Source organism: Engystomops pustulosus, chromosome 1 (assembly GCF_040894005.1).
Source record: "Engystomops pustulosus chromosome 1, aEngPut4.maternal, whole genome shotgun sequence".
Lineage (NCBI taxonomy): Eukaryota > Metazoa > Chordata > Amphibia > Anura > Leptodactylidae > Engystomops > Engystomops pustulosus.
Genome location: NC_092411.1, coordinates 253,638,967 through 253,663,930, shown reverse-complemented (window position 1 = coordinate 253,663,930; position 24,964 = coordinate 253,638,967). Strand labels below are relative to the sequence as shown.

The window sequence follows — 24,964 nt, the reverse complement described above, 5'->3', positions numbered from 1 at the left end:
CTCAGTTCTCAGTTTCTCCCTGTTTTTAGTATATGGTGCTGATTATTATGTGGCTCATATACTGCAAAATAAAGGGGTACAATGAGAAGTACTACGGCCATGAGGCCAGAGTACAAGTGCCAGCTCATATACTCAGCATATGAGCTGGTACTTGTAGTACTCCAGCCTCATGACTATAGTATTTCTCATTTTACATTTCTCATTGTTATATGCAGTATACTGCTGGAGTACTAAAAGTACCAGCTCATATGCTGAGTATTCTGCCAACAGTTCATATAATCAGGCAAAAGCTCATATAGTCAGCATTATTGGCGGGCATTACATTGGCGGTGGGCAAATGCGAGAGTCTCTCCGCTCTCAGGATGATGCGCCGGCCTCGGTGACGTCATTTTGTCGTGCGAGGTTCAAAGCTTGTGCATGTGTTATTGTACACGTCTCCTACATTGTAAGAAGCACAGGGGGCACCATAGTTTGGGGAACTTTCCCCGCGGCACACCCGACCATGCCACGGCACACTGGTTACAAATCACTGCTGTAGATGATAGTATAGAATATCGTGGAGCAGTAGGACACATGTGTGGCCTGATTCTCCATTAATTAGTTAGAATGTGATCAATGCTATGGATCACAGGGGTCCCTTTCTCATGATTGGTAGGTTTCTCAGCAATCATTCTCTCACTGATCACCATGTTATCCGCTTCTAAGCTTCTAGGCTTGGGACAACTCCTTTAACTAGCTTTTTCTAGTCATATAGTCATCGTACTAAATTATGAGTGATTTGTTTTGCAGTTCAGAGGATATCAGTCTGACATCAGATAGTAAGGGGCGTGTTCAGCGTATAACTAGATGCCATTTCCTCCACCTCTGTGACTAATTAAGGTAAATTTGCATAGGCTAATCTAAGATTTTAAAAGCGTATAAGCTTATTATCAGTTACAGAAAATATGGCGAAGCCACTATAGGTCATGAGGTCACACTTGATACCGGATATAGTTTAGAGTCTGAAAGACCACCGCAGGGGGTTCACCTTTATTTCTTTTATTGTTTTTGTAATATATTGACATGCTGTCCATAAAGCCAAGGACAAGTCTGTACAGACTCCAAACAATTTTTTAATATTTCTTTTATTTAGGAGGACACTCATTAGTTTGATGTTCTAGTTTGGTCAACTAATGAAATAAACTGGCGCCTAAACAAAAAACATAACATTTTTTACTCATACAAAAGACAAACCTAGCAACTACATGGGCATATTTCTCACCCGCACAAGACAAACCCTGGCTATATTTATTAGTCCTCTCACACAGGGGCCGCATCTGTGCTTATAATTGACATGCTCTGATAAGAGCCGCGACCCCAATTTAACTATTGCAACGTCACCTAATGAAAAAAGAGAACGCAGCCCGTGGATGAGAAAGCTTAAAATAACAACTCCGGTGATACTAAACTGTTAATTACTCATGTGTTCTACGTTCATAGCTATAAGTGGATGTATAAGAAAACAGGCAACAAAAAAAAAATCTCTTTATTAGATGCTACCATCTGTGATAGCGAAGATCTCAGTTTCTATGGGAACGTCTGACAACAGCTCACATCATGTTTTTCTTACATATGGCCAAATTAAATTTAATTGAGCAATAGCAGGGTTGGGGCTACGTTTTGTAAAAAAATGGATCATTATAATACATTACTGTGTTAAGGGTGTGGATGTAAGTGACTTTAATGACCCAGTTACAAGGAGCTGCGCTGCACTTATGTGTATTATATGTCGCTATCCTGATTACGGAAAGTGTATATGTGATACATAGTAAATACATAAGAATGTGAGGTGTGTATAAATGTATGTAAGGTAGGCCTGATGGAGGATAACCATTGGGTCTCCCTCAATCGCTCCCTATTTTATCATAGTGAGTAATGATGCCGCGCCCATGTGCATATAATCACGTTATTTCGCTGGCATAGCTAAGACTCAGCACATACACAGGGTTTTATATATGTAAGAAGGAAGACAGATCATGTGCGGCAGATTATTAATGGAGGTGGTGGGAAAAGATACATTACCTTGCATACTGAGCCCGAAGACACACAAGAATATAGCGCATTGTTCTAAAGACTCGATTTAACATCGGGAAGATAAGGGATAAGAGTTATATTATATACTTGTCAGGCAGAGCTTCGCCCTATTTATAATGATGTCAGTTTCCTGCGCTAGTAATTTATAACTTTGGCTGGAGTATGGAAGCCATCTCCATTTATGGGAACTGTTATATATGTAAGTGTTATTTTTGCCCCTTTAAGAAATTTTGCACTTGTGGTCTCTCATTATAGAAACTCAGAAAAGGTTGATCTGTCTGCTGTCCGAGGTACTGAAATATTTACAGGACCAGGGAGATTGTAAAGTTCCTGTAAGTGCAAGTTTAATCTTACCCTTGGTTGTTACCTGTAGTAGTGTACCTTACCTTGACGAATCAGCAGCAAAGTGTGTAAAAACGAGAAGTAGCACTGTTACTGGTCATTATCTATCATCATAGTATCATAGTTTATACGGTTGAAAAAAGACACTTGTCCATCAAGTTTAACCAAGGAAGGGAAGGGATTGGATGAGGAAGGGATTTAGGGGAAACAATTCTATATAACATAACAATCAATGATATTTAGGTGTAAAAAGGCATCTAGTCCCTTCTTGAAGCTCTCTGCTGTCCCTGCTGTGACCAGCGCCTGAGGCAGGCTATTCCCCAGATTGACCGTTCTCATAATAAAAAAGCCCTGTCGCCTCCGGTGATTAAACCTTTGATTTAATCTGAAACAACTTACCACCATATTTTTTGTATGGACCATTCATATATTTATATAGATTAATCATGTCCCCTCGTAGTCGTCTCTTTTCCAGGCTAAATTAATCCAGTTGTTTTAATCTTTCCTCATAACTAAGACCCTCCATACCCCCCATCATTTTTGTGGCTCTACGTTGAACCCTCTCCAGCTCCAGGGCATCCTTTTTATGGACCGGTGCCCAGAACTGGACAGCATATTTCAGGTGAGGCCGAACCAATGCCTTGTACAGTGGTAATATTACATCCCTATCACGAGAGTCCCTACTACTTTTGATACATGACAAGATCCTACTGGCTTTAGAGGCAGCTGATTGACATTGCATGCTGTTATTCAATTTATGATCTACTAGTAACCCCAGGTCCTTCTCAACAAGGGACTCTCCCAGATTTACTTCCCCAAGGACATATTTTGCTTTTGGATTATTAGCCCCCAACCTAACATTTATCCACATGTGACATGTAATCTTCATTCTAGCAGCTTTTCTCTCTATGATGGTGAGTAGAGCCCTAGCTGCTGTGACTCACAGCAGGTTAGGAAAGACGGAAGATGACATGAGTAAGGCACAGTTCACATCACTTTTATGTCTTCAGGTACTAGTATCAATTATTGGGACCCAAAACCAGGTGAGGTAGTTACACAGAGGTAACGTATAACAGAAAGACTTGCATCTGTTTTGTGTGGTTGACCACAACACGTTTTGGTTCACAATAACTAAAGACAGAACAGAGATGTGAACTGGCCCTTAAAGTGAAGGATAAAGATAAAATAGATTGCAACGTTTCCTGTCATTACTGGTACTTATGCAAAGACACCATTTAAGATGCAGAGAATCATTTTTTTCTGTATTAACCCCTTTCCGATACGTGACATACCTGTATGTTACATATGTTACATGTCAGGTAAGGATGCATAGAGTGGGCTCACAAGCTAAACATACTCCATACACAGCAGGTGTTAGCTGCATTATGCAGCTAACCTCCGTGGCTGACACCTGGGATCGGTGCTGGTACCTCTCAAGTGCCGCCATAAAACATAATGGCGACACTTAATTGATGTTGCAGCATGCATGCCGTCATCCTGGATCATCGGTGGTTGTCGGACGGTTGCTATGGCAGCCAACACAGGGTTCCATGGCAGTCATAGCAAGAGCCTTTTACAGATCAAGTAAATTTACAATATACTGCAATACTGTAGTGTTCAATATTGATCAGACTCCCTGGGGTTAAATGGTTAAATTACCCTAGGGATCTAGAAATACAGAAAAAAAATGTAAAAAGTGAAAAAAAATTTTTTAAAAACCTAAAAGTTCCAATCCCCCCCTTTCCATAGAACTGATATAAAAATAAACAATAAAAATCATAAAGATATTAGGTATTGCCATGTCCCAAAAAGTCTGATCTATCAGCATATAAAAACGGTTATTCCTGGCGATAAATCCAGTAACCAGGAAAATAGCGCCGAGATGTCAAAAACACCACATTTTTGTCCTTTTGCATAACATAAAAAATGTAATAAAAAGTGATCAAAATGTCATACACTCCTCAAAATGGCAGCAAAGAAAACATCAGGATGCCCCACAAAAAATTGTATAAATAGTATATTAGTATAAGCATAATTTTTTTGTATAAAAAAGTATTTTGTGCAAAATGTTTTAATTTTTTGAAACCCATTAAAACCAAATAAAACCTATATAAATTTGGAATTCACAGAATTGCACCGGCCCAAAGAATAAAGGGGAGGTGTAATTTGAACTGCACAGTAAAATCTGTTAAACTTAACACGCAAGAATATGGCGGCACATAATACTTTTTTTAGTCCTATTCATTACTTTGTATATAGCCTTATATATGCTGAATGTTGATGGGTAGCAGGGTCCTAGTTCCGCCTCTATAACTAACATCCTCCAAAATCCTCCTCCTCACTGTAGGGGCTTTAATAATCAGGGAAGGTAACTACAGCTGTAGCAGCCATAGCAGATGCTTTGGGGCTTACAGTGTCAGGGGGCCCTGGCATCTGACCTAACACTATAAAGAATGAAGGATGCGCACCATTGTATGCATATTATGCTGCACGCTGTACAGTACAACATGTGAATAACAGTGCACATCTTTCCCAGTACACAGTATGAATCGGCAACTCAGATAAGAAATGTCGAGGAGAGGGAGGGGTCAGCAGCTAATGGGACAGAGGTGTGTTGGTTTATAAATGCACATGTCAGTGCATAAATGTGTGTGCATAAGTGTGTAAATGTGTGTATGTGTGTAAGAGCGTATAAATGTGTGGGTATACGAATGTGTATATTTTCTGAGGGGGTAGGGGGGTCCCATTCAGAAGTCTGCTATGGGGCCTTGCTTCTCCTAGTTACACCCCTGATAATCAAATATCCCAGTGCCCATGGTGCTCTTAATCTGTCCCTGACCCGTTTCCCAGATTTTTTTCCCAGCACTGTATGTTTTATATTATAAATGCCTGATGAAGGTCCATGTCTTGGAGGACCGAAACACGTTGCCATAGGAAACCTCCTCTGAGAAGTTACTTGCTGTTCTCTGATGTTTTCCGAGTGCTGGACACCTCCATCTAATACCAATGAGTTTGGAGTGACATTTTAAAAAGATGCCATCATCTCGGGGAGAACTGCAAAGATTAATGGGTCATGCAGATATTTTTATGTATCCGACCCCTACAGTGTTGAGTCGTATTGTAAAACAAATCATTGCAACCAGCCGAATAACGTATAAAGACGGAAGGATAGAGCGCAGTGCAATATGCATGTCAAGTGATGCTATGGCTGAATAATATAAGGTTTCAATACCTATTTGTGCCATCTGTCACTCCGTGAATCACAAAAGACTAAGCTCCGCTGTGTGACATTCCATCAAATTAGATTGAGACCATTTACCATTCAGTCTAGCCGCTGACCTGTTTACTTAATACGACCCCTTTATTTGTCCATGTTAAGGATTTTGACCTAGAATCAATGAACAATAATATTTGGTTTCTTTTTATTGATTGTAAAGTAGACCATGCTTATCTGGTTGTGAATATGCCCTTAGAATATAAAGTAATTTTAGGGGTTAAAGAGTTGTGATAGACTTTACTTTGACCCTTAACACATTAAATATACAATGAATAAAAAATTTTAACTTGACTTTTTCAATGGCCCCTTCTGCTTTCATGTTTTTGTTTTTGTACTCGCTGCATTCTGAAGATATTATATTTTTATTATAAAGTGTTTACAGAGCCATATTAAAGGGAACCTGTCACCACATTTTTCACAAATACAGGTAGTAACAGGTTCCCATAGAGCACTAGTAACTAACTTTCTTTTAGCTAAGGATTCTCCTGAGATTCCCATATATTCAACTTTTATTCAAGTTTTACCTGGTATCTAAGCATCACTATAGTGAGTCGAGATGGGCGTGGCCTACTCGGGCTGAATACAGCAGCTCCTCCCCATTGTATCTCTGAATGCAGCTGTAATGTCATGTGACCAGGGTGACTTCATCGTAGGTCCCTCAGATATTTAGCACTATACAAGCATATGTCTCACGAAATCACAGCAGCCTGACTAAACCACACATCACAGTGCTACTACAGCACTCGGCATTAAGTGCTTTAAGGGGTTTTTCCAAGAATCAGCGGCGCTCGGCAATTTCCGTCAGCTCCATTGAGAACTATGGAGCAGAACGGCCGTCTTCTCCATTACTCTCCGGGAGCAAAGAGGGGTCCGACTGTGGTAACATTGTACCCCCCCATTGTACCCTTCGTTTTCGTGATCTGTGGGGCTTCATAACTGACACCCCCATTGATCAGCAAGTTAGGCCCTATCCTGTGGATAGGGCCTAACTTTGATTTGGGGATAAAAACCCCTTTAAGTAATATGGTATGCTCCAGCCATTTAGTGATGCAAAATTAAAGTTTGCTACATGTGTTCTATTTATAGTTAAGTAATTACAAAGCGTTCTTAATATTTACTCTTGTTTATAAATGAAAATTTGCTAAAATAGCACCACCTACAGTTCACATGATTAGCCATCAATGTGTCCACTGCAATTATTGTGCCACTCTGGATATGCATCTTCAATCCCAATTCTCCTTGGTGTAAGAGATGCCTAATGCCAATCAGGCGATGGGAGTTGGATTTCAGGGACACACTTCAGGGACACCTGATCATTTCCTTCTCATACGAGACACCTACAACTGGGTTCTTTTTGCCACAGGGCAAAAGGTGCAGCTATAGTTTCAACTTTTTTCGCATCCTTACAAACAAAAGTGCCCGACAGCAGCTTATTCCCCGATCCCTGTTCAATCACATGAGCTGACCGTGCCAGTGGTTTTATGGAGGCAAAAGCAAAATCTATGCTCTATTCTAGAGCTTTATAGTATGGAGGACCAATGCAAAAGGATAGTGACAGACACCTCCTAGCTTTTGGTTAATAAATCGAAAGCATTTATGTGCAGATTATTACTGAACCACTTCCCCCAACCTAGTGAACGTGAACCTATTCCAAGGATTGCCAGACGGCTCCACTCTGCGTGGAGTGTCCTTATCCGACATCTACATTTTCTTTTAATAATGGAGACAATGCATTTGTGTACATTCATTCCAGATAGAAACATTATTGTAGGCATCTGCACCGAGCCTTTTCATTTTCTCTAATGTCTAACATGACGGTACATATCACACATTACATGCCTCTGACAGATCCCTATACTCTCATCTATGAAGACATCACCTTGTGATAAAGGTGATAAACAACATTCAATGACATTAGCTATTACAATACAACATCTAGCAAATCCTTCCGATGGAACATACTAGGTCTATCCATCGTTCTTATAGAATATAGTTCTTGGGAGGCAGTGGGAAGTTGAGATACTAGAAACTAAAATAATTGTCTATGTGAAACTTACAGATACAGTTAAGCTCAATGATTTCAATTACTTGTTGTTTCTCTGTTCAAGCAAGGAAAAGAATTGATATCTTATCCAGAAAAAGAATTACCTAGGAAAGTAACTATTGTGTGATTCATTGCAATGAAGAAAAAAAAACTGACTGCAATGCAGTAAAATGTTGATTTTTGTGTCACCATACTACTAACTCCTGTCCATTAAAGGAAACCTACCACCACTGACCTACCTATTAAGGTAGATCCTGTGGCAGGTTCCTCTAATGTATAGTAATATTGCCCTTTTTAGGGCTAAATCTTTCGTGGGCCAGAACTTTTATAAATTTTAATTCCCCCAATATGCAAATTTCCTAAAGAGGCTAATGGGGCGTGGAGTAGCCGGAGCTGAGGCTACACGGAGCGGCTACTCCAAGCTCCAGTAGCCTCATGCATTCCGCATACCAATACATCTTCAGCAGGCAGCTACGCACACTCATCTGTGAAGCTGGGTTCTGAGCAGTCTCGGCTCAGCCGGAACCAGAGCTACTGCTCATGCACAGAACCCAGCTTCGCAGATGAGTGCTGAAAATGTATTGGTAGGGGGAACGCAAGAGGCTACTGTGGCATAGAGTAGCTGCGCCGTGCAGCCTCCGTTCCGGCTATGCCCCGCCCCAGTAGTCTCTTTAGGAAATTTGTATATTGGGGGAAGAAAAATTTATAAAAGTTCTGGGCCACGAAAGAATTAGCCCTAAAAAGGGCGATACTACTCTACATTAGAGGAAACTGCCACCGGATGTACCTAGAAATGTGCTCTGCTTATTCTGCTCTATAGCATTGTGCCTACAGATAGGACACCATAAGGATCTACTCAGCTCTCCCTGATCAATAACATATTATTTGTTCAGCTCTTCTGCTCTATAACAGGCTACCTGCATATAGGAAACCATAGTCAACTGTTCGGCTCATTATCCTCTATAACATGCTGCCTGCCAATTGGATACTCAGTACAAATTATCTCTACTCCTTAAGCTCTGTACTATCTGCAGATAGAACACTTTGATCAATCTACTCATTTCCTTATGATCAATAACTTGCTATCTGCATATGGGACACTACACACTCTGCATATAGGACACTCTGCTCAGAATATCTTGCTGTATAACATGCTCCCTACAGATATATACAAGATGTATACAGATAGGATACTATGATGATAAAATGCTTCCAGTACAAAGGACTCTTTCTTAGTTCCTTCTGCTATATAATGTATAACAGGTAGAATGCTGTGTGACACCTTCTCCTCTTCTCCTGCTCTATAACATGCTGCCTACATATGGACACTGTGTAAACTAGATATAAGGGAAATATGCTTAGGCAAGCTAATATAACCAATCTGTGCCCCCCCAAACATGTTTTCACAGTCTTTGTGAATGTCAGGGTAACACATACATGTCCATGAAATGCATAAGACTGTTGTTTTTTTATTAGCTTAATCGATAAGTATCATATAAACACGATTCTAATAAGTGAAATGACACTGATTTGTACTTTTTTTGAGCAATGTGACTAAATCATTGTTGGGAATGCAGGAGTTAATCTAAACATGGCTGACATTTGTTTAATATGCTCAATAGTTTTAATGAGATGAATTCACGGACTTAACAGATGTATTCTGAATTTACGCATTAGAAACAAGATTAGCCACATCACAGCGATAATATTCTAAAGAGACTTATTGAAGAGGTTTGTATGGGTTTTGTCTCCAGATTCCATCACACGGGGAATAAATCCCATGAAACAATTAACATTCGGTGTAGACAAAAATAAGAATGTTCCTTGTAGATTGCGCCCGACAAAGCTTCCATGGTCATATATCCCAAATGATCCAATTGTGGAAGATATCATTTTAGATTTCACTCCTAACAAATAAGTAATTTAATTTTTTCATTGTATTTCTTTTAATTAATATTTAGAAAATAAAGGGCCACATGTATCACTTTTTTTGCGCCTAAGTGTAGTAGTTGCGCCATAATTATCACAAGCTACAACCATTTGTGATAAGTTAATTTCCTGCCTCTTATTAATCACTTTACTTTAACAAAATTTAGATGTAATTTTGGCGCAGTTTCGGCGAAATGTTAGATTCAGGCACTTACATGTGATCCTGCTACAAGCTCCTCTCTGCTTCTCCCACATCCCAGAATGAAGATAACACTCACAGCAGCACCCAGGTGTGTGTCACCCAGCACCCAGTGATCTCCTCAGCAGGGGCTTCTTCTGGAGGGGATCCCCCAGTGCTGGTCTCCTGCTGCACCCCTGTAATTCTGCACACTATCCCCCTTAGACACCTGTAGGGTCATCCTGCTACACGGGGGACACACGTCTGTACTATCTGCAAAATTCTGCAAACTTCTCTCTGAGCTCAGGATTTTGCAGAATGTTTTGTAAATAGAAGGTGATGAACTGTAAATAGAGTCTGCAGTATCTGTAATGTCTATACTAGTAGTGTCTGCAGTGTCTGGCTGAGCTCTACTGCTGGGGATGAGCTGCTCTGCACAAGGGCTCAGTGCTTACTTTTCAGTTAACGCCACCTGTGGGCTGGAGTGTTTTTGCGCCCGTTTTTGTGCCTGAATGAAAAGTCGCACGTGATAAATATCGTTAGGCGCAACAAAATATCTGGATTGGTAAAATAAATGAGGGAAACACAGTTATTTTTGCTGCGCGGCTAGTTTGGCGTTTAGTTGCAAAAATGGTGAAAAATTGGTGCGCAAGTATGAAAAGGCGCAAAAACAACAGAAAAAAACGAGTGATACGTGTGGCTCAAAATTGCTTGAATTCAATAAATGCACTAAAATGAAGAATTTCAAACCTAAATGAGCAGAATAAAAACCAACATCAACACTAAAGGTTAAAAGTAATGAAAGCAAACCTTACTCTTGTATAAAAGACACATGCCCCAGGCTTCACATATACAAATAATGATGTCCTCCTTGTATAGTATATTTAATGATCCCAAGTGCTGCCCAACCTCATAGTAACAAGAGTGAAATGGAGCACATGGAGCACATTATTAAAAGCATTATGCAGCTAAGCTGAAGTACAAGACATCTCCGAAGGAAGCGTCATGCATACTTTATTATTAACAGAAAACTTCAGGAGAAGAGTAAAAATGTAGCAAAGTTAAAAGGGACACAGTCACCAGCCCTCTCAGGTAGGGTAGGAAATGTTCTTTCAAGAATTTCCTCTTTCATACGAAATTTTAACCCTTTATCTATAAAAAGTCTCCTCCAGAGTCATGTGAAAATTAACAGAAAAGGGTCATATTTTCCCTGAGATGAATCAAGAGGCTCCAGGGGGGAGTCATTTCGGCCAACCCTATCTCTGTTTCTCTAGTAACTAGAAATTTGCTTATGGTGTCATATTAAAGATAAGAATCTCATCATTCAGAATGAATGAATCATTGCACATGTGGTTCTGTAAGCGACAAAACTGGAGGTAGAGGCAGGTAAATACAACTGTAGATAAATATCCAGTTCCTGTCTTTCTTTTAAAGGAAACCGACCACCAGGGTTAATGACTGTATGCAAATGAGCCTGAGGGACTCCAGGCTCCATTAACACCTTTGGAGCCCCTCAGGCTCATTTGCATACAGTTCTTTATCCTGGTGGTAGATGCCGTTTTACTGCTTGTATCTGTCTAAATAGGGAAACTTGAAGCTGCCGGCTGTGCAAATATATGCCAGCCTTCTCATATAGTACTAATCTTCTCATATAGAAAATCCCCTCTACCCCCTTATCTCTAGTTCTGTGGATCACAGAACCACAAACCTGCTGCAATCTGAGATTCTTATCTTTAATACGACACCATAAAGTCAGTTTCTAGGTGCTAGAGAATCCAATGTAGGGCATCTGAACTACATTTCTCTCTGTAGCCTCTAGGCTTGACCCATCTCAGGCAAAATATGACTCATTCGCACATGAATTTGGAGACAATTTATTGGTAAAGGCATGAGCTTTTACATTAAAAAGGGAATTCTAGAAAGGACTACCTGAGAGTGCAAGTAGTTTAACAGGGTAAAATCTGATGACCAGTTCCTTTTAACATACAATTGCGGCAAACTTTAACTTTTTGCAATGACTTTTATCATACAATATCTTTTTATCACATATTTTCAGATTCAAGGAAATGTTCCATCAAAATCAAACAGGTAAACCAGGGGCACTCATAGATCCAGGCACTGTGACTATGGTAATCTGTCCTTCTAAAATGAACTTTTCAGATTATGTTAATGAGCCTGAGGGGCTACCCTTGCCCCTCTGTGATCTGGCTCTACAGTCCATTAAAGGCTGCAATATCTGCATTTGTTATAGCTGTTATTAATGTAGAGACAATGTTTTTAGCAGGATTTTACAATCATTAAAATATTAGTGAACATTGGGTGCCAAATCCTTAGACCCTGCCTGGCTAGAGATGAGAGTAGAATAGTATAACAATGCTGACTGTACCTACTATGTGACATATAACTACGGTAATTCTGCATAAATTAGTCACTCACCCAGGATTTGTGCCAACACTGATATTAAGGGAATTGTAGAGTGAACTGCGTAGTCAATAGAAATGAATGATGAGGTGGGGTAAATAGGTCAGTCTGGATAAAGCACAAAGACCGTGGGTGAAGCTACAATGCAATTATCTGATGCAATAAGGTCAAATAGGAAAAATACTGGTGGCAAAATGCACTTAGAACATTTTTTGCTGTGATTTAGTGGTAAATGCCGCAATAAACCACAATTTGATGCCATTATGTGAATATACCACCTACACTAGAGGCACAGTACACTGAGACTTCTGCAATCTACTAATTTAATATACAGGCAGTCCCCGGGTTACATACAAGATAGGGTCTGTAGGTTTGTTCTTAAAGGAAACCTACCACTTGTAGTGGCAGGTTTCTGATGGAAACACCGGGCACCAGCTCAGGGTGAGCTGGTGCCGGAGCTTATTTTCGTTAGTGTTTTAAACCGCGGTATCGCGGTTTAAAACACTTTTTAAACTTTATAGCCGGCACAGGCAGGTACGCGCTCGGCGCTTACCATGCGCGCGGCTCTCATTCACTTCCTATGTAGCCGCGCGCACGGTAAACGCCGAGCGCGTACCTGCCTGCGCCGGCTATAAAGTTTAAAAAGTGTTTTAAACCTCGATACCGCGGTTTAAAACACTAACGAAAATAAGCTCCGGCACCAGCTCACCCTGAGCTGGTGCCCGGTATTTCCATCAGAAACCTGCCACTACAAGTGGTAGGTTTCCTTTAAGTTGAATTTGTATGTAAGTCGGAACTGTATATTTTATCATTGTAATCCCAGACAGAACTTTTTTGGTCTCTGTGACAATTGGATTTTAAAAATGTTGAGTTGTCATAAGAATCAAGATTAACACTAAAGCTTCATTACAGACACCTGTGATAACTGTTACAGCTGATCATTGTAGCCTAGGACTAAAGTGCAATAAATTACCAATATCCAGAGGTCTGTTTGTAACTAGGGGTCGTATGTAAGTCGAGTGTTCTTAAGTAAGGGAACCGCCTGTATCTATAAAGTGACAGCTTTAGTCCAAATTATGTTATAAGGTCATCTTCTGTGTAGGTTCCATTTCTGAATTTTGGCTCCCAAATACTGATGCAAAGTACAGATCAGAATACTGCCGTGTGAAAGTGGGTTTAGTTGTAGAAAATCTTGTAGTTGTCATATGATCTACATGAATCTACATAAATTCTCATCCTAGCACTAGCCAAACTATGCTCAAGATATATTCATACATAGAAAGTAACCTCTAAAATCCTTCAATTGTCCTTGCATTTTATTGCTTTTTTCATACAGATGAAACAAAGTCTTTCACCTATGAAAAACATAAAAAAAGCAGCAAAATATATAGACATGGATTTTTGATTCACTTCTATGTGACTATAACCTAAGGCTTCCATAGCTCAGACTATGGTGGAGGTGCAGCACGGGAGAAGTCTTGGACATAAAAGTGAAAGACTACAAGAAAATGTTGATCTCAAAATATAGACCAATCTATGTCTCATCTATACATTCGTTATTACTATTCAATGTATTTTGAAGCATAGCAAGAATTTCTTACACATAAAGTTTAAAGGGGTATTCTCGTCTCGTCTGGGCATTCACTTTCAGTTTCTTTAATCTGCCATATATAAACATTTCTTCAATTAGATGTTATCAAAAAAATTACCTGTGTGAAGATAAGTTCTCATAAATGTAGTGATATGGTCCCTTAGAAACAAGACTGTGTCCTCGGATACCGCCACCTCGGCTGGAGCGATTACACAAAGAAACAAAAGGTTTTTGTATATGAAATGTCCGGGAGTTACTGCATGTCGCACAGCCGTCCTGTGGTAATGATCGCTGAATCCAGGTGGTCAGGCAGGACTCAATAGTGCATGTGTGGCCACTGCTGCCAGAGTGTGGGGTGGTCGTATCCAAGGAAGCTATCTCGTTTGTAAGGGACAACATGACTACATTTATGAGAAATTATCTTCACACGGGAACATATTTTTAAATAACATCCAATTGAAGAAATGTTTACATATGGAAAATGAATTAAATTAAATGTGAATGCCCACATGGGAATACCCCTTTCAGCAATGAAAACGTAGGGGGTCATTTATCTAATTTCTCCATTCTCTGAGCTCTTATTGCGTCTATTGTGAGTGATTTGTCTTTGTCGTTTTGGCTCTTTGTCAAATGCAGGGGTTTTTTTTAGCCTTATTTTGTGCAATTCAAACCACGTCCTTTGCTGCATTGTCAAACATCTGTAAAAAGGCGCAATGTAATAATAAATAGGGCGCAACAACACACAATGGTTATACGGTGAATCGAGGCGTAACATTCCAAACACAAAATAGGCTCAAAACAGCCATTACGCAGCAAAAAGGTGCAAAAACACCAACGGAAGGGAAAAATAAAAGATAAATGACCCCCATAGAGTAAAATATTCTACTGCAAACTTTACAAAGGTCTCTACACCTCTGCCAAAAAATATCGTGACAAGAAGAAATAATGACAGTCTACACGGCACCAGCACTAGAAGATTATTTCATTCCAGGACACAGAAGACACAAAATCAAATCTGCATTTCACACATCAATGATCTCCTGCAATTACATTGCAACAAGTTACGAGCAGAACTTCAATATCTTAGTGTAAATCACATTTACAGTGTTGATTCCCACAGTCCAAGAGCTTTACTTTTCTTATTAGTAAACTCTAACCGCTTCCACATCTCCCACATGTAGTGGAGCTGAATGTGTCACATCGCTCTTCTGTACCGGACAATGATAGCATGAGACAGAATCCTGGTACTTTAATGCAACCGGCCCCCCAGGTCTGCCACACCTGCAGTCTCCATACATGTAAAACAGTTGAAGGCATTGACAATAAGGGAGTAGAGCCGATTAAAAAGTTGTGATAACGACAAACTCAGCTCAGAACTCAGCTTTCATTTTATAAAATGCAGTGGGAAAATGAAAGCTGATCTCTGATTGGTTGCCATCAACAGTTTTGCACTTTTGATAAATCTCCCCTACACTGTTCCACTACTATTCGTGGTCATCCTTATGTAACCAGTTTGACTCAAGTTGTCAGAACTGCCTAAAATGAATCAATTTTCCTTAGTTATTCCATAAAAGTAATGTCCTAGACATGCCTAATAAATAAAGCAATCTACATTCATACATAATACAGTACATATACCATATTGTGGTATACACTAATACTTCCACCTCCAGGTTGGTAGCCTGAATATATTGAGTTACTTGCCATCCATACTATGCAGATCCTCACAGCACATGCTACTATGTGAATCAATACGTCGACCTCTACACATCGATGTTATATGTCTAAAATTTTAGAAGGATTACCTCCTAATCCAGGCCTGAGACGGTTATCGTATCCATCCAGGAGTCTGTCCAAAATTCTTGTGAATATGGTGATGTTGTTTTTTGCATCATCATCCACACTGTCTGCTAACACTTGCCTAGACGGAAAAAATAGATGAGGGTTAACATATGTAAAACCACAGATAATATTTAGCACAAAACAGCAAAAAATATAACACTATTGGATGATATTGAAAATTGTGTGAAATTTCACAAATTGTAAAGTTTTGGGCAAGTCTAAATACACAATTTTTATTGTCATAGTAATTGTATAACTTATGGATTGATAGATAGATATGAGATAGATAGATAGATGATAGATAGATAGATAGATAGATAGATAGATAGATAGATGGTTGGATAGATAGATAGATAGATAGATAGATAGATAGATAGACAAAAAGATAGAAGATAGATATGATAGATAGATAGATAGATAGATAGATAGATAGATAGATAGATAGATATGAGATAGATAGATAGATAGATAGACAAAAAGATAGAAGATAGATATGATAGATAGAAGATAGATATGATAGGTAGGTATATAGATAGATAGATAGATAGATAGATAGATAGATAGATAGATAGATAGTTATGATGGATAGATAGATCTGAGATAGATAGATAGATAGATAGTTGGATAGATAGATAGATAGATAGATAGATGGATGGTTGGTTGGTTGGATAGATAGATAGATATGAGATAGATAGATAGTTATGATTGATAGATGGATGGATAGATAGATAGATAGATAGATAGATAGATAGATAGATAGATAGATAGATAGATAGATAGATAGTTATGATAGATAGATAGATCTGAGATAGATAGATCTGAGATAGATAGATAGATAGATAGATAGATAGATGGATGGATGGATGGATAGATAGGAGATAGATAGATAGATAGATAAGTATGGGAAAGTCCAGAGCAGCACAGCAACAATGTTGGGTGCAAAGTCCTTGACACTTTGGCAAATAGCGTCTTCAATATATAATTCAAAAAGCAGGCAGCACTCCATGGAGTGGAGTGCTGCCTGCTTTTTGAATTATAGATAGATAGATAGATAGATAGATAGATAGATAGATAGATAGATAGATATGAGATAGATGATATCATGAACGTATGAACAGATTCTACAAAAGTATCGAATAAGTAAAATTGTATTTACATGTAAATTGTACTCACGTGATGGACATAATATTATAAATCACTTCCTAAAACCTTAGTGTAATATGCATTTATATAAAGATTAAATCACATTGAATAAGGTTCTTGTTGATGATGGTTATGATGATATTTGATGAGGATAAATTTACTGACTATCAATGCATGTAATTCATGTATTCATGCGTGTAAAAACAAATTTGAATTTATCTTTGTTAATAAAGTTATTTAAATGTGCAAAATGAATTAAAAAAAAAACCATAATCATTTTCAAAGAACAGAATTAATGTGGAATTTCATGATCAACAGTTGGGAGAGAATAAAAAATAATGGCAATAGTAATAATAATAATAATAATAATAATAATATAATAATAATAATAATAATACTAAAGAATAAAAATAAATCATAATAGAATACTGACAACAACAATAACAAATACACATGTTCTACAAATGTAAACTTGCTTCCTCAACTTTCTTTTACTTCACTAAATGTTTTCAGCAGGCTACAAGATGCATACATTTGCAAAATAACAAAAATATTTAAAAAAAAAAAAAAGAGTTTGCAATCGTTCACATAAGTTGAGCTTAAAAAAGTAAAAGTTGGTTATTTTGTTGAGAACAATAACAAAAGCTAATGGCATTGATGTTATGGCCTCAGCCAAGTTATTTTGAGGATATTTTATAGAAATTGCGCAATACATAAAGCCCTATGAATAAGGGGTAAATTATCCCCTTTGTTAAAAATCCTCACGGATAAATATACGCTGTAGCAGAAAGAAAACACTTACTATGTATTTATGTTGCCATTATAAGGCAACAAAACAATGAGCAAAAAGTTGCCTAATAAAGCAGCGGCTGCTTGTGTTAGGTTGGAGCTTGGCATTGTACCTTAGCGCCACCTAGAGGCGAATACAATAGATCCTGTCTACTTTTCAGTGACTGTTTTTGATAAATACTGTAGTAATGTCACGTTGCATGTTACTAACTCCAGGCAATGTCCACTTTCTCTTGGTTTTGGAGTGGTATATCCATGATCCGCACACAAATACACTATGTGCCTACCTTTACTGCATGTATATGTGATTATAGGCAGAGCAGATGGTACTCATGTAGAAGATATAGCAGGTATATGGCATTGTGTTCCTGCAGCATTACTGAAGCTCCCATTATTAAGAGTAATGTGACTTTCCCAAGCATGATGCCCCAATTAGCTCTCTATTGCTAAGGGCCGGTGTCAGAAATGTTTTAATTAAAATACCAAAATGTTTCGCAGCTGGAAGCCAACTCAAATAACACAGCAGGTACCTCGTCCAGTGCATGAGAATGGGGAATATTAGCTCACCTTGATGACTCCCACATCACGATGGTAAGAAACAGGGCTATCCTCCTACAAAACAGCAGTTTATGATCCATTGTGGCTCCAGGAAGCTCTCAAAACAAGACACCTGAGATGGAGAGAGACAATATTATTGAGAAGCACTTAAAGGAGAAGATCATTAGTCGAGCAGAAGAGAGGAACTTGCAGAGCATGCAAAGAAGGTCTTAACAGGCATGGTTCTGGTGGACCTTAACTACATGCAAGGTCTAGGATGTCCATAAATGACCTAAGCTCACTGACTATGAAAACAAGAAAGTCCATGTGGACCACAAGGAAGGTTTGCATTGCATGAATATAGAGGTTCAGCATCAGAACCGTGCATGAAGACACTGCAGAACTACTTTGTATACCAGAATTAACATAAATTACCTAAGATGCAGTCCAACTTTGCGCAAACAAGAAAGTCTATGTGGACCATGGAGAAGGTTTAAAGTGCTTGAATGTAGACGCTCTGCATCAGGATCATGCATGAAGAGACTACATAGATACTTTCTAAACCAGAATGACCATAAATAACTTAAGATGCAGTCTGACCAAAAGCAAACAAGAAAGTCATGTAAACTGAAGAAGGTTCTGCATCACGGCCATGCATGTAGACCCCGCAGAAATACTTTCTAAAACCAGAGTAACCATAAATCACATGAGACGCAGTCTGACTGTGTGAATATAAGAAAGTCCAAGTGGACCATTGAGCTGACAACTGAAGAAGGCTTGCAGTGCATCAATAAAGCTTCTGCATCAGGACCATACATGAGAACACTGCAGAGATAGTTTTTAACCACAATGTCCATACATTCCCTAAGATACAATCTGACTATGTGCAAACAAGAAAGTCCAAGTGGACCATTGAGCTGAGGTTTGCAGTGCATGAATATAGAGGACCATGCATGAAGACACTTTGTAAACCAAGACTTAAGTTCTACAGACCTGGTAGAGGAGGACTATCAGAAGGTCCATGATAGGAATATGGGTCCATAGGTATGAAACCCTCATAACAAGCCATAAAACTACCGATCCTACCTGGAAATTCAGTCTCAGCACCATGTGCTCCCCACTTCATAGCCAGCTCCTTGCTAACCACTATCTTCTGGTCTACACATGGACACTACCCATCCAGGAGTGACCACAGGCACTGGCACTGACCAACTGGCAAGACATGAGAGGATGCCAGAGCATGTACAAGCAATGGATACTCCAACCTAGAGCTCACTGCTAGACACACAAGCTACAAGCTGAAGCATCTCCACGAGTTCTGGTCCAGCAGACCCAGGGATGGCTGAGGGGGTCGTCTACCTGAATGGGGTGCAGGGGATGGTGCCAGCCCGGAGCCTGCAGAGGATGCTGGAGCTGCAGGTGCAGAGGAGCTGCAGTAGCTGAGATACATCCAGATCCTGGCTGCTATGAATGGAGGAGGGTCTGCTGCTGCTGCTGCCGCGGGAGCGAGCGCCGGCTGCTGATGCTGCTGCTGTCAGGGCGCGCGCCTCCCCCCGGGGACGCGCATGGATAGGGGGGGGGGGGCGCTGCTGTGGGAGTCCCCTCAGCCAGGATGAAAGCAGCCGCACACGGTCACTCTCCTGCCTAGGATGGCGATATAATGTCCAGAGTGGGGAATCCCAGTGCCTCACCCTGCATCCCCCATCACCTCAAAAGCCATTTCCACTCTGCGTCTAATTGTTATATAACTGCAATGTGAACAAAGATACAAAGAAACGCACAGCTCACCTGCTTCCCCAGGCTGCAGTGCAGACAGCGCGTACAGCTCCGGTCCTGCAGCACCTTCCAGACACAATGAGGAGCCACAAGGTCTTCCTTATGTAACAAGGAGTAACATCTTACACTTCAGGACTCTTCATCTCAGTATACATATATATAGTCTAGTGTATAGGTATATACAGCTCAGAGCAGGGGGAGGGGGGAGGTGCACATTAACCCATCAACAGCCACAACCACACTATGGAAAAACAGCAAGAAGTAAAAGACGTCTCCCCAGTACAGGCAGTCCCCGGGTTACATGCAAGATAGGTTCTGTAGGTTTATTCTTAAGGTGAATTTGTATGTAAGTCGGAACTGTATATTTTTTAATTGTAACTAGACAAAATTTTTGTTTATCTCTGTGACAATTGGATTTTAAAAATGTTGGATTGTCATAAGAACCAGGATTAATAATAAAACTTAATTGCAGACACATTTGATAACTGTTACAGCTGTTGTCCAGGGCTAAAGTACAGTAAATTTCCAACATCCAGAGGTCTGTTGGTAACTAGGGGTTGTCTGTAAGTCGGGTGTTCTTAAGTAGGGGACCGCCTGTACAAGAATTAAATCTGATACACTTTCCAATACCCTTCTCTAATTAAAAAGTATCTCAAATCTCCAACTTTCACCTTTTTTAGACCTGAAAATCTTAAATTTGTAACATCACCTTGGTGAACAACACTAAAATGATGCAGATGTTTTGGAGATGCATCCAGATGTGTCAAATGTTGTGCTGCCATTAATATACGGTGTAGTCTTGTACAACCTACATAGGGGAAGCTCACAGGTAGTTTGTAGACTTTTTGTATTGCAGTTTATAAAACTTTTGATCAAAAAAATCCTTCCATCAATATGGAATTTTGTTGTCCTCTTTCCACAAGGGGCACATTTATTATTTGTGTCGCAGGGTCTGGGTTTTTTTGGCGCTCATATCGTACAGGTTTTTAGACTGTGATTTTAGATTGTGTCGCAAGGGCTTAAAGGGGTTTGCCCATGAAAGAAATTTCTCAAATTTTAACCCCCTAAATAATGTTTAACAATAAACATCATTTTTCCCCCCTTACTTTACAATTTTACAGTTTTATTGCTGTTTTAGCTCCTATCGCTTGGTGAGGGTCAGTGTAAGATTCCAGAGTGTGGGTATGGAACCTCTAAGCAGAAAAATTGGGCCTCATTTATCAAAAGTGTCTGTGAGCAAAATGGTTCTAGTTGTTTATGGCAAACAGCTTTCATCTTATAGACTGCTGTGGGAAAATAAAAGCTGAGCTTTGATTGGTTGTCATGAGCAACAAGAACAATTTTGTTCATAAATGAGGTCCATTATGATCCCTGTGTGCTGACAATCGGGTTACACTATCAGAGTCCAGGTTTATCTACACTTTTATTTAACTTCTGAACATTCACTCGAATCCGACATGCACAGTCAGCTCTGCTTCATGCCTCCTTCCCCTGATATAAAGATCTTATCTTGCCTGTAGCTTGTAGATTTAGTCTCCTGCCTCCTGTTTGCCGGCAGGAAGTTTGTGTGTGAGCTCACATTGTGGGAGGGGCAGCGTGAGACAGGAGAAGATATACATGAGAAAAATCTGTCTTGCCCGACCCTGGAGTCAGAAGATTTATGGTTGGATCCTGGGATAACCAAAATTGTCTACACCAGTACTGATAGAGACAGATTAGAATTATATCTGTGAAATCCTGTATTTTTGTTGATAAAAGTAAATTAGAGAATGTGTTGTTTTGTTATCCTGAGTATGTTTAAGAATCTTGTATTGTAGGAATACCTCTTAATAATATAAGGGGCAGAAAGTTCATGAAATGACTCTTCACATACATGAAGGGAGACTTGTTTTTGTAGTGCTGGGTGTAGGACACAAATTGCGTCAGAAAAATGTGATGGGAAACCAGAAGTGCAGGAAAAGTCATGATTCGAATTTGGCTGTGGCCAACCAAAAAAAAAAGGCATGCGTATTGGAAAACAAGCTACATTGTGGTGGCAACAATAGGGCGCTCATGGCCGAGCAACATAAAAAAAAGCATCTGCCAAAAGACTGGCTTAGATGCCCCCCAATGTGCCCTACCACACCGGAGAAACCCTGTAACCATGTAGTTAGTACATTTTTTTGATAAATCTCACTAGAGGACAACATAGATCCCAAAGTAGGGAGCTCACCTAGGAGAAAAGTTACAGCCATTCCTTTGTTGAACATGGGAACATACTTAGTGACTAGGCTACAAATTTCAACACGTTCTTCACTAGGTTCACTATAGGCAGTTGTTAGTGTGGGGGACAAGCATTTTTTTTTAATTAGATCTCATTTTTAAATTATTATTTTTCATTCTCAAGCTTTCTCTTGTTTTGTAGTAGATCTTTTCCCTCTTGACACTCACTCGGGGGAGGGGAGGTTTTTATCACCATCTATTTTGGTTTGTTGTACTATTTTTTTGAGACTTTTTTTGTTGCGGTTGGGACTTTTTTGTGCGAAACCTGAGCAGTTTCTTTTGGCAAGGAACTTTTCTTCTACCAATATCCCTTTTAAGTTGTGTTCTGGATACCCCGGAAGAAGCCAGAAGGAGGCAAAACCCTGGGTCGGGCTAATGGACTTGACGTACTAGCTGTCAATGTTCATTTATTCAATGTACAATTTTATAACATGAATGTGAGTAACTTTAAATACAAACAGTTCCAAATAATTGAGGTAATCTGAACTACCGTATATACTCGTGTATAAGCCGAGTTTTTCAGTACAAAAATGTCCTGAAAAACGTCCCCTCGGCTTATACACGAGTCAATATAAAAATAAAAAATACTTTTAAAAAAACATGGCGGTGCCCAGCAGAAGAAAGAAGACGGACGGGGGAGCAGCTCTGCACACCGGGGCCACCGGAGGGTGAGTATATAAGTTTATTTTTTTTAATGCTGGGCTGGGCTGTATACTACTGGGGGCAAGCTGTATACTACTGGGGACAGGCTGTATACTACTGGGGGCAGGCTGTATACTACTGGGGCAGTGCTGTATACTACTAGGGGCTTGCTGTATTCTACTGGGGGCAGTGCTGTATACTACTGGGGGCAGGCTGTATACTACTGGGGGCAGTGCTGTATACTACTGGGGGCAGTGCTGTATACTACTGGGGGCAGGCTGTATACTACTGGGGGCAGTGCTGTATACTACTGGGGGCAGTGCTGTATACTACTGGGGGCAGTGCTGTATACTACTGGGGGCAGGCTGTATACTACTGGGGGCAGGCTGTATACTACTGGGGGCAGGCTGTATTCTACTGGGGGCAGTGCTGTATACTACTGGGGGCAGGCTGTATACTACTGGGGGCAGGCTGTATAATACTGGGGGTAAGCTGTATACTACTGGGGCAGGCTGGGTTGGCTGTATACTGCTGGGGACAAGCTGGGCTGGCTGTATACTATAGGGGGCTGGTTGGCTATATACTGGGGGGGGGTCTGTGACCAATACATTTCCCACCCTCAGCTTATACTCGAGTCAATAGGTTTTTCCAGTTTTTGGTGGTAAAATTAGGGGTCTCGGCTTATACTTGGGTCGGCTTATACTCGAGTATATACGGTATATTCGCTTTAATTTACCTAATACTCAAGTGGAGTAATTGGACTCTCTGTACATATTGCACAGGGGATACCCATGTGGCTACCAGGACCTATGGTAGAAGCGCATTCTGTGAATGTGGATATATCTGCTGACCCTCACTGTTCCCCATAAGATTAAAGGACGGAAAAACCACTGGATTGTTTTTTGGATATAGTCATTTAATCTGCTGGATTATAAGGAGTAAATCTCAGACCAAATCTTTATATGCTTCGTTGTTTGTCGGGAGCTATTGGGACTTTCTCCTATGGCCGGATGTTCCTTCGATAAGGATACCAGCTGAACCTGTTTTCTCTTTTGACTCTATGTACAACACAAACCTAATGGATTGTTTTTTAGGTCATCTATAAAGCCTGGCACTGACCCACTATTGGATGACCACAAAATAAGTACATCATCCAGAATGGAACAAGACTTTGTCAGATGCAACCTGGGCTTGATGCAACTAACCTATTTATCTATCTATCTAGTTTTGTACTATTTAAGTTCTGCAATGTGGACAGAATACAGAAGCCATTGCTAAAATTCATGTATTTCTCCCATTTTTCTTGTATTCGGCATAGCATCAACATGCAGTCAGCACCTGTGTGTCTGGGCTTCATCCTTGATTGACTCCCTACAGACGCTCTGCAGATGTAGAATATTAGCAAGATAAAGGCGATGCAGCAGATATTTCTTGTTTTTGACAGAACATGGCTAGGTTGTCTACATTTAATGCTGTTCATTTAGTAGCTGTCAGAAGAAATATCAAAACTCTCAACCATATATGCAGATGGGGTCTAAATACGTTACATGTTTATGTGAAGATTGCTATTGTATAGTGAATGTTACAACCATTGCTACTTATTAGATATAATAAAACACAATAAGCTCCACCCTTCCCTTTATCTATATTAAGAGAAGATTAAATTGTTACATAATAATGCTACAAAGTCTATCGACCTCATGTTATAGAGTAGTAAGAGCTGAGATATACGGTATATAAAGTAGTATTGTGCAGAACAATTCAGTATAACCTATAACATATTTCTATACGTTCCTGCTCTTTTTATTTTTAATATACATGTTCCAGGTATTACCAGGCATGATGAGATAGCAGACGGTCACCAGTTAGGTGAAGACATTCAGTGAAGACATTTCAATCAATAAAATACAAGTTTTAATAAATTATTGCTTAGCTACTCCTGTTCTATAACATGCTACTAGAAGTTGAACCTTGGACAGTGTGCTCTATAACATGCAGACAGGACTCTAATAGAATCTGCTTATCTCCTCCTGTTCTATAACATTCATGTCTACAAATAGGACATACATCTGCTCAGCTCCTCTTGCTTGGGGTTCTGACTAGGACATGCTCTACTTG

At 39.7% G+C, this 24,964-nt stretch overlaps 1 protein-coding gene across 4 annotated transcripts in view; it reads right to left on the bottom strand.

Moving 5' to 3' along the window:
• Positions 1 to 20,069, bottom strand: part of GABRA2 (gamma-aminobutyric acid type A receptor subunit alpha2) — a 106,740-nt gene extending 86,671 nt beyond the window's left edge. The window contains exons 1-3 of one of the 4 annotated variants that reach the window (XM_072124855.1): positions 19,955 to 20,069; positions 18,197 to 18,299; positions 15,661 to 15,776 (exon numbers count right to left, since the gene is read on the bottom strand). In XM_072124855.1, coding sequence (XP_071980956.1) covers positions 15,661 to 15,776; positions 18,197 to 18,267 — 187 coding nt within the window. In that variant the 5' untranslated portion in view covers positions 18,268 to 18,299; positions 19,955 to 20,069. Of the gene's footprint in view, positions 1 to 15,660; positions 15,777 to 18,196; positions 18,300 to 18,601; positions 18,766 to 19,252; positions 19,476 to 19,525; positions 19,687 to 19,954 lie in introns of those variants that run through there. The other 3 variants (XM_072124847.1, XM_072124862.1, XM_072124870.1) reach the window with 3 other exon arrangements.
• Positions 20,070 to 24,964: the final 4,895 nt, after the last annotated feature.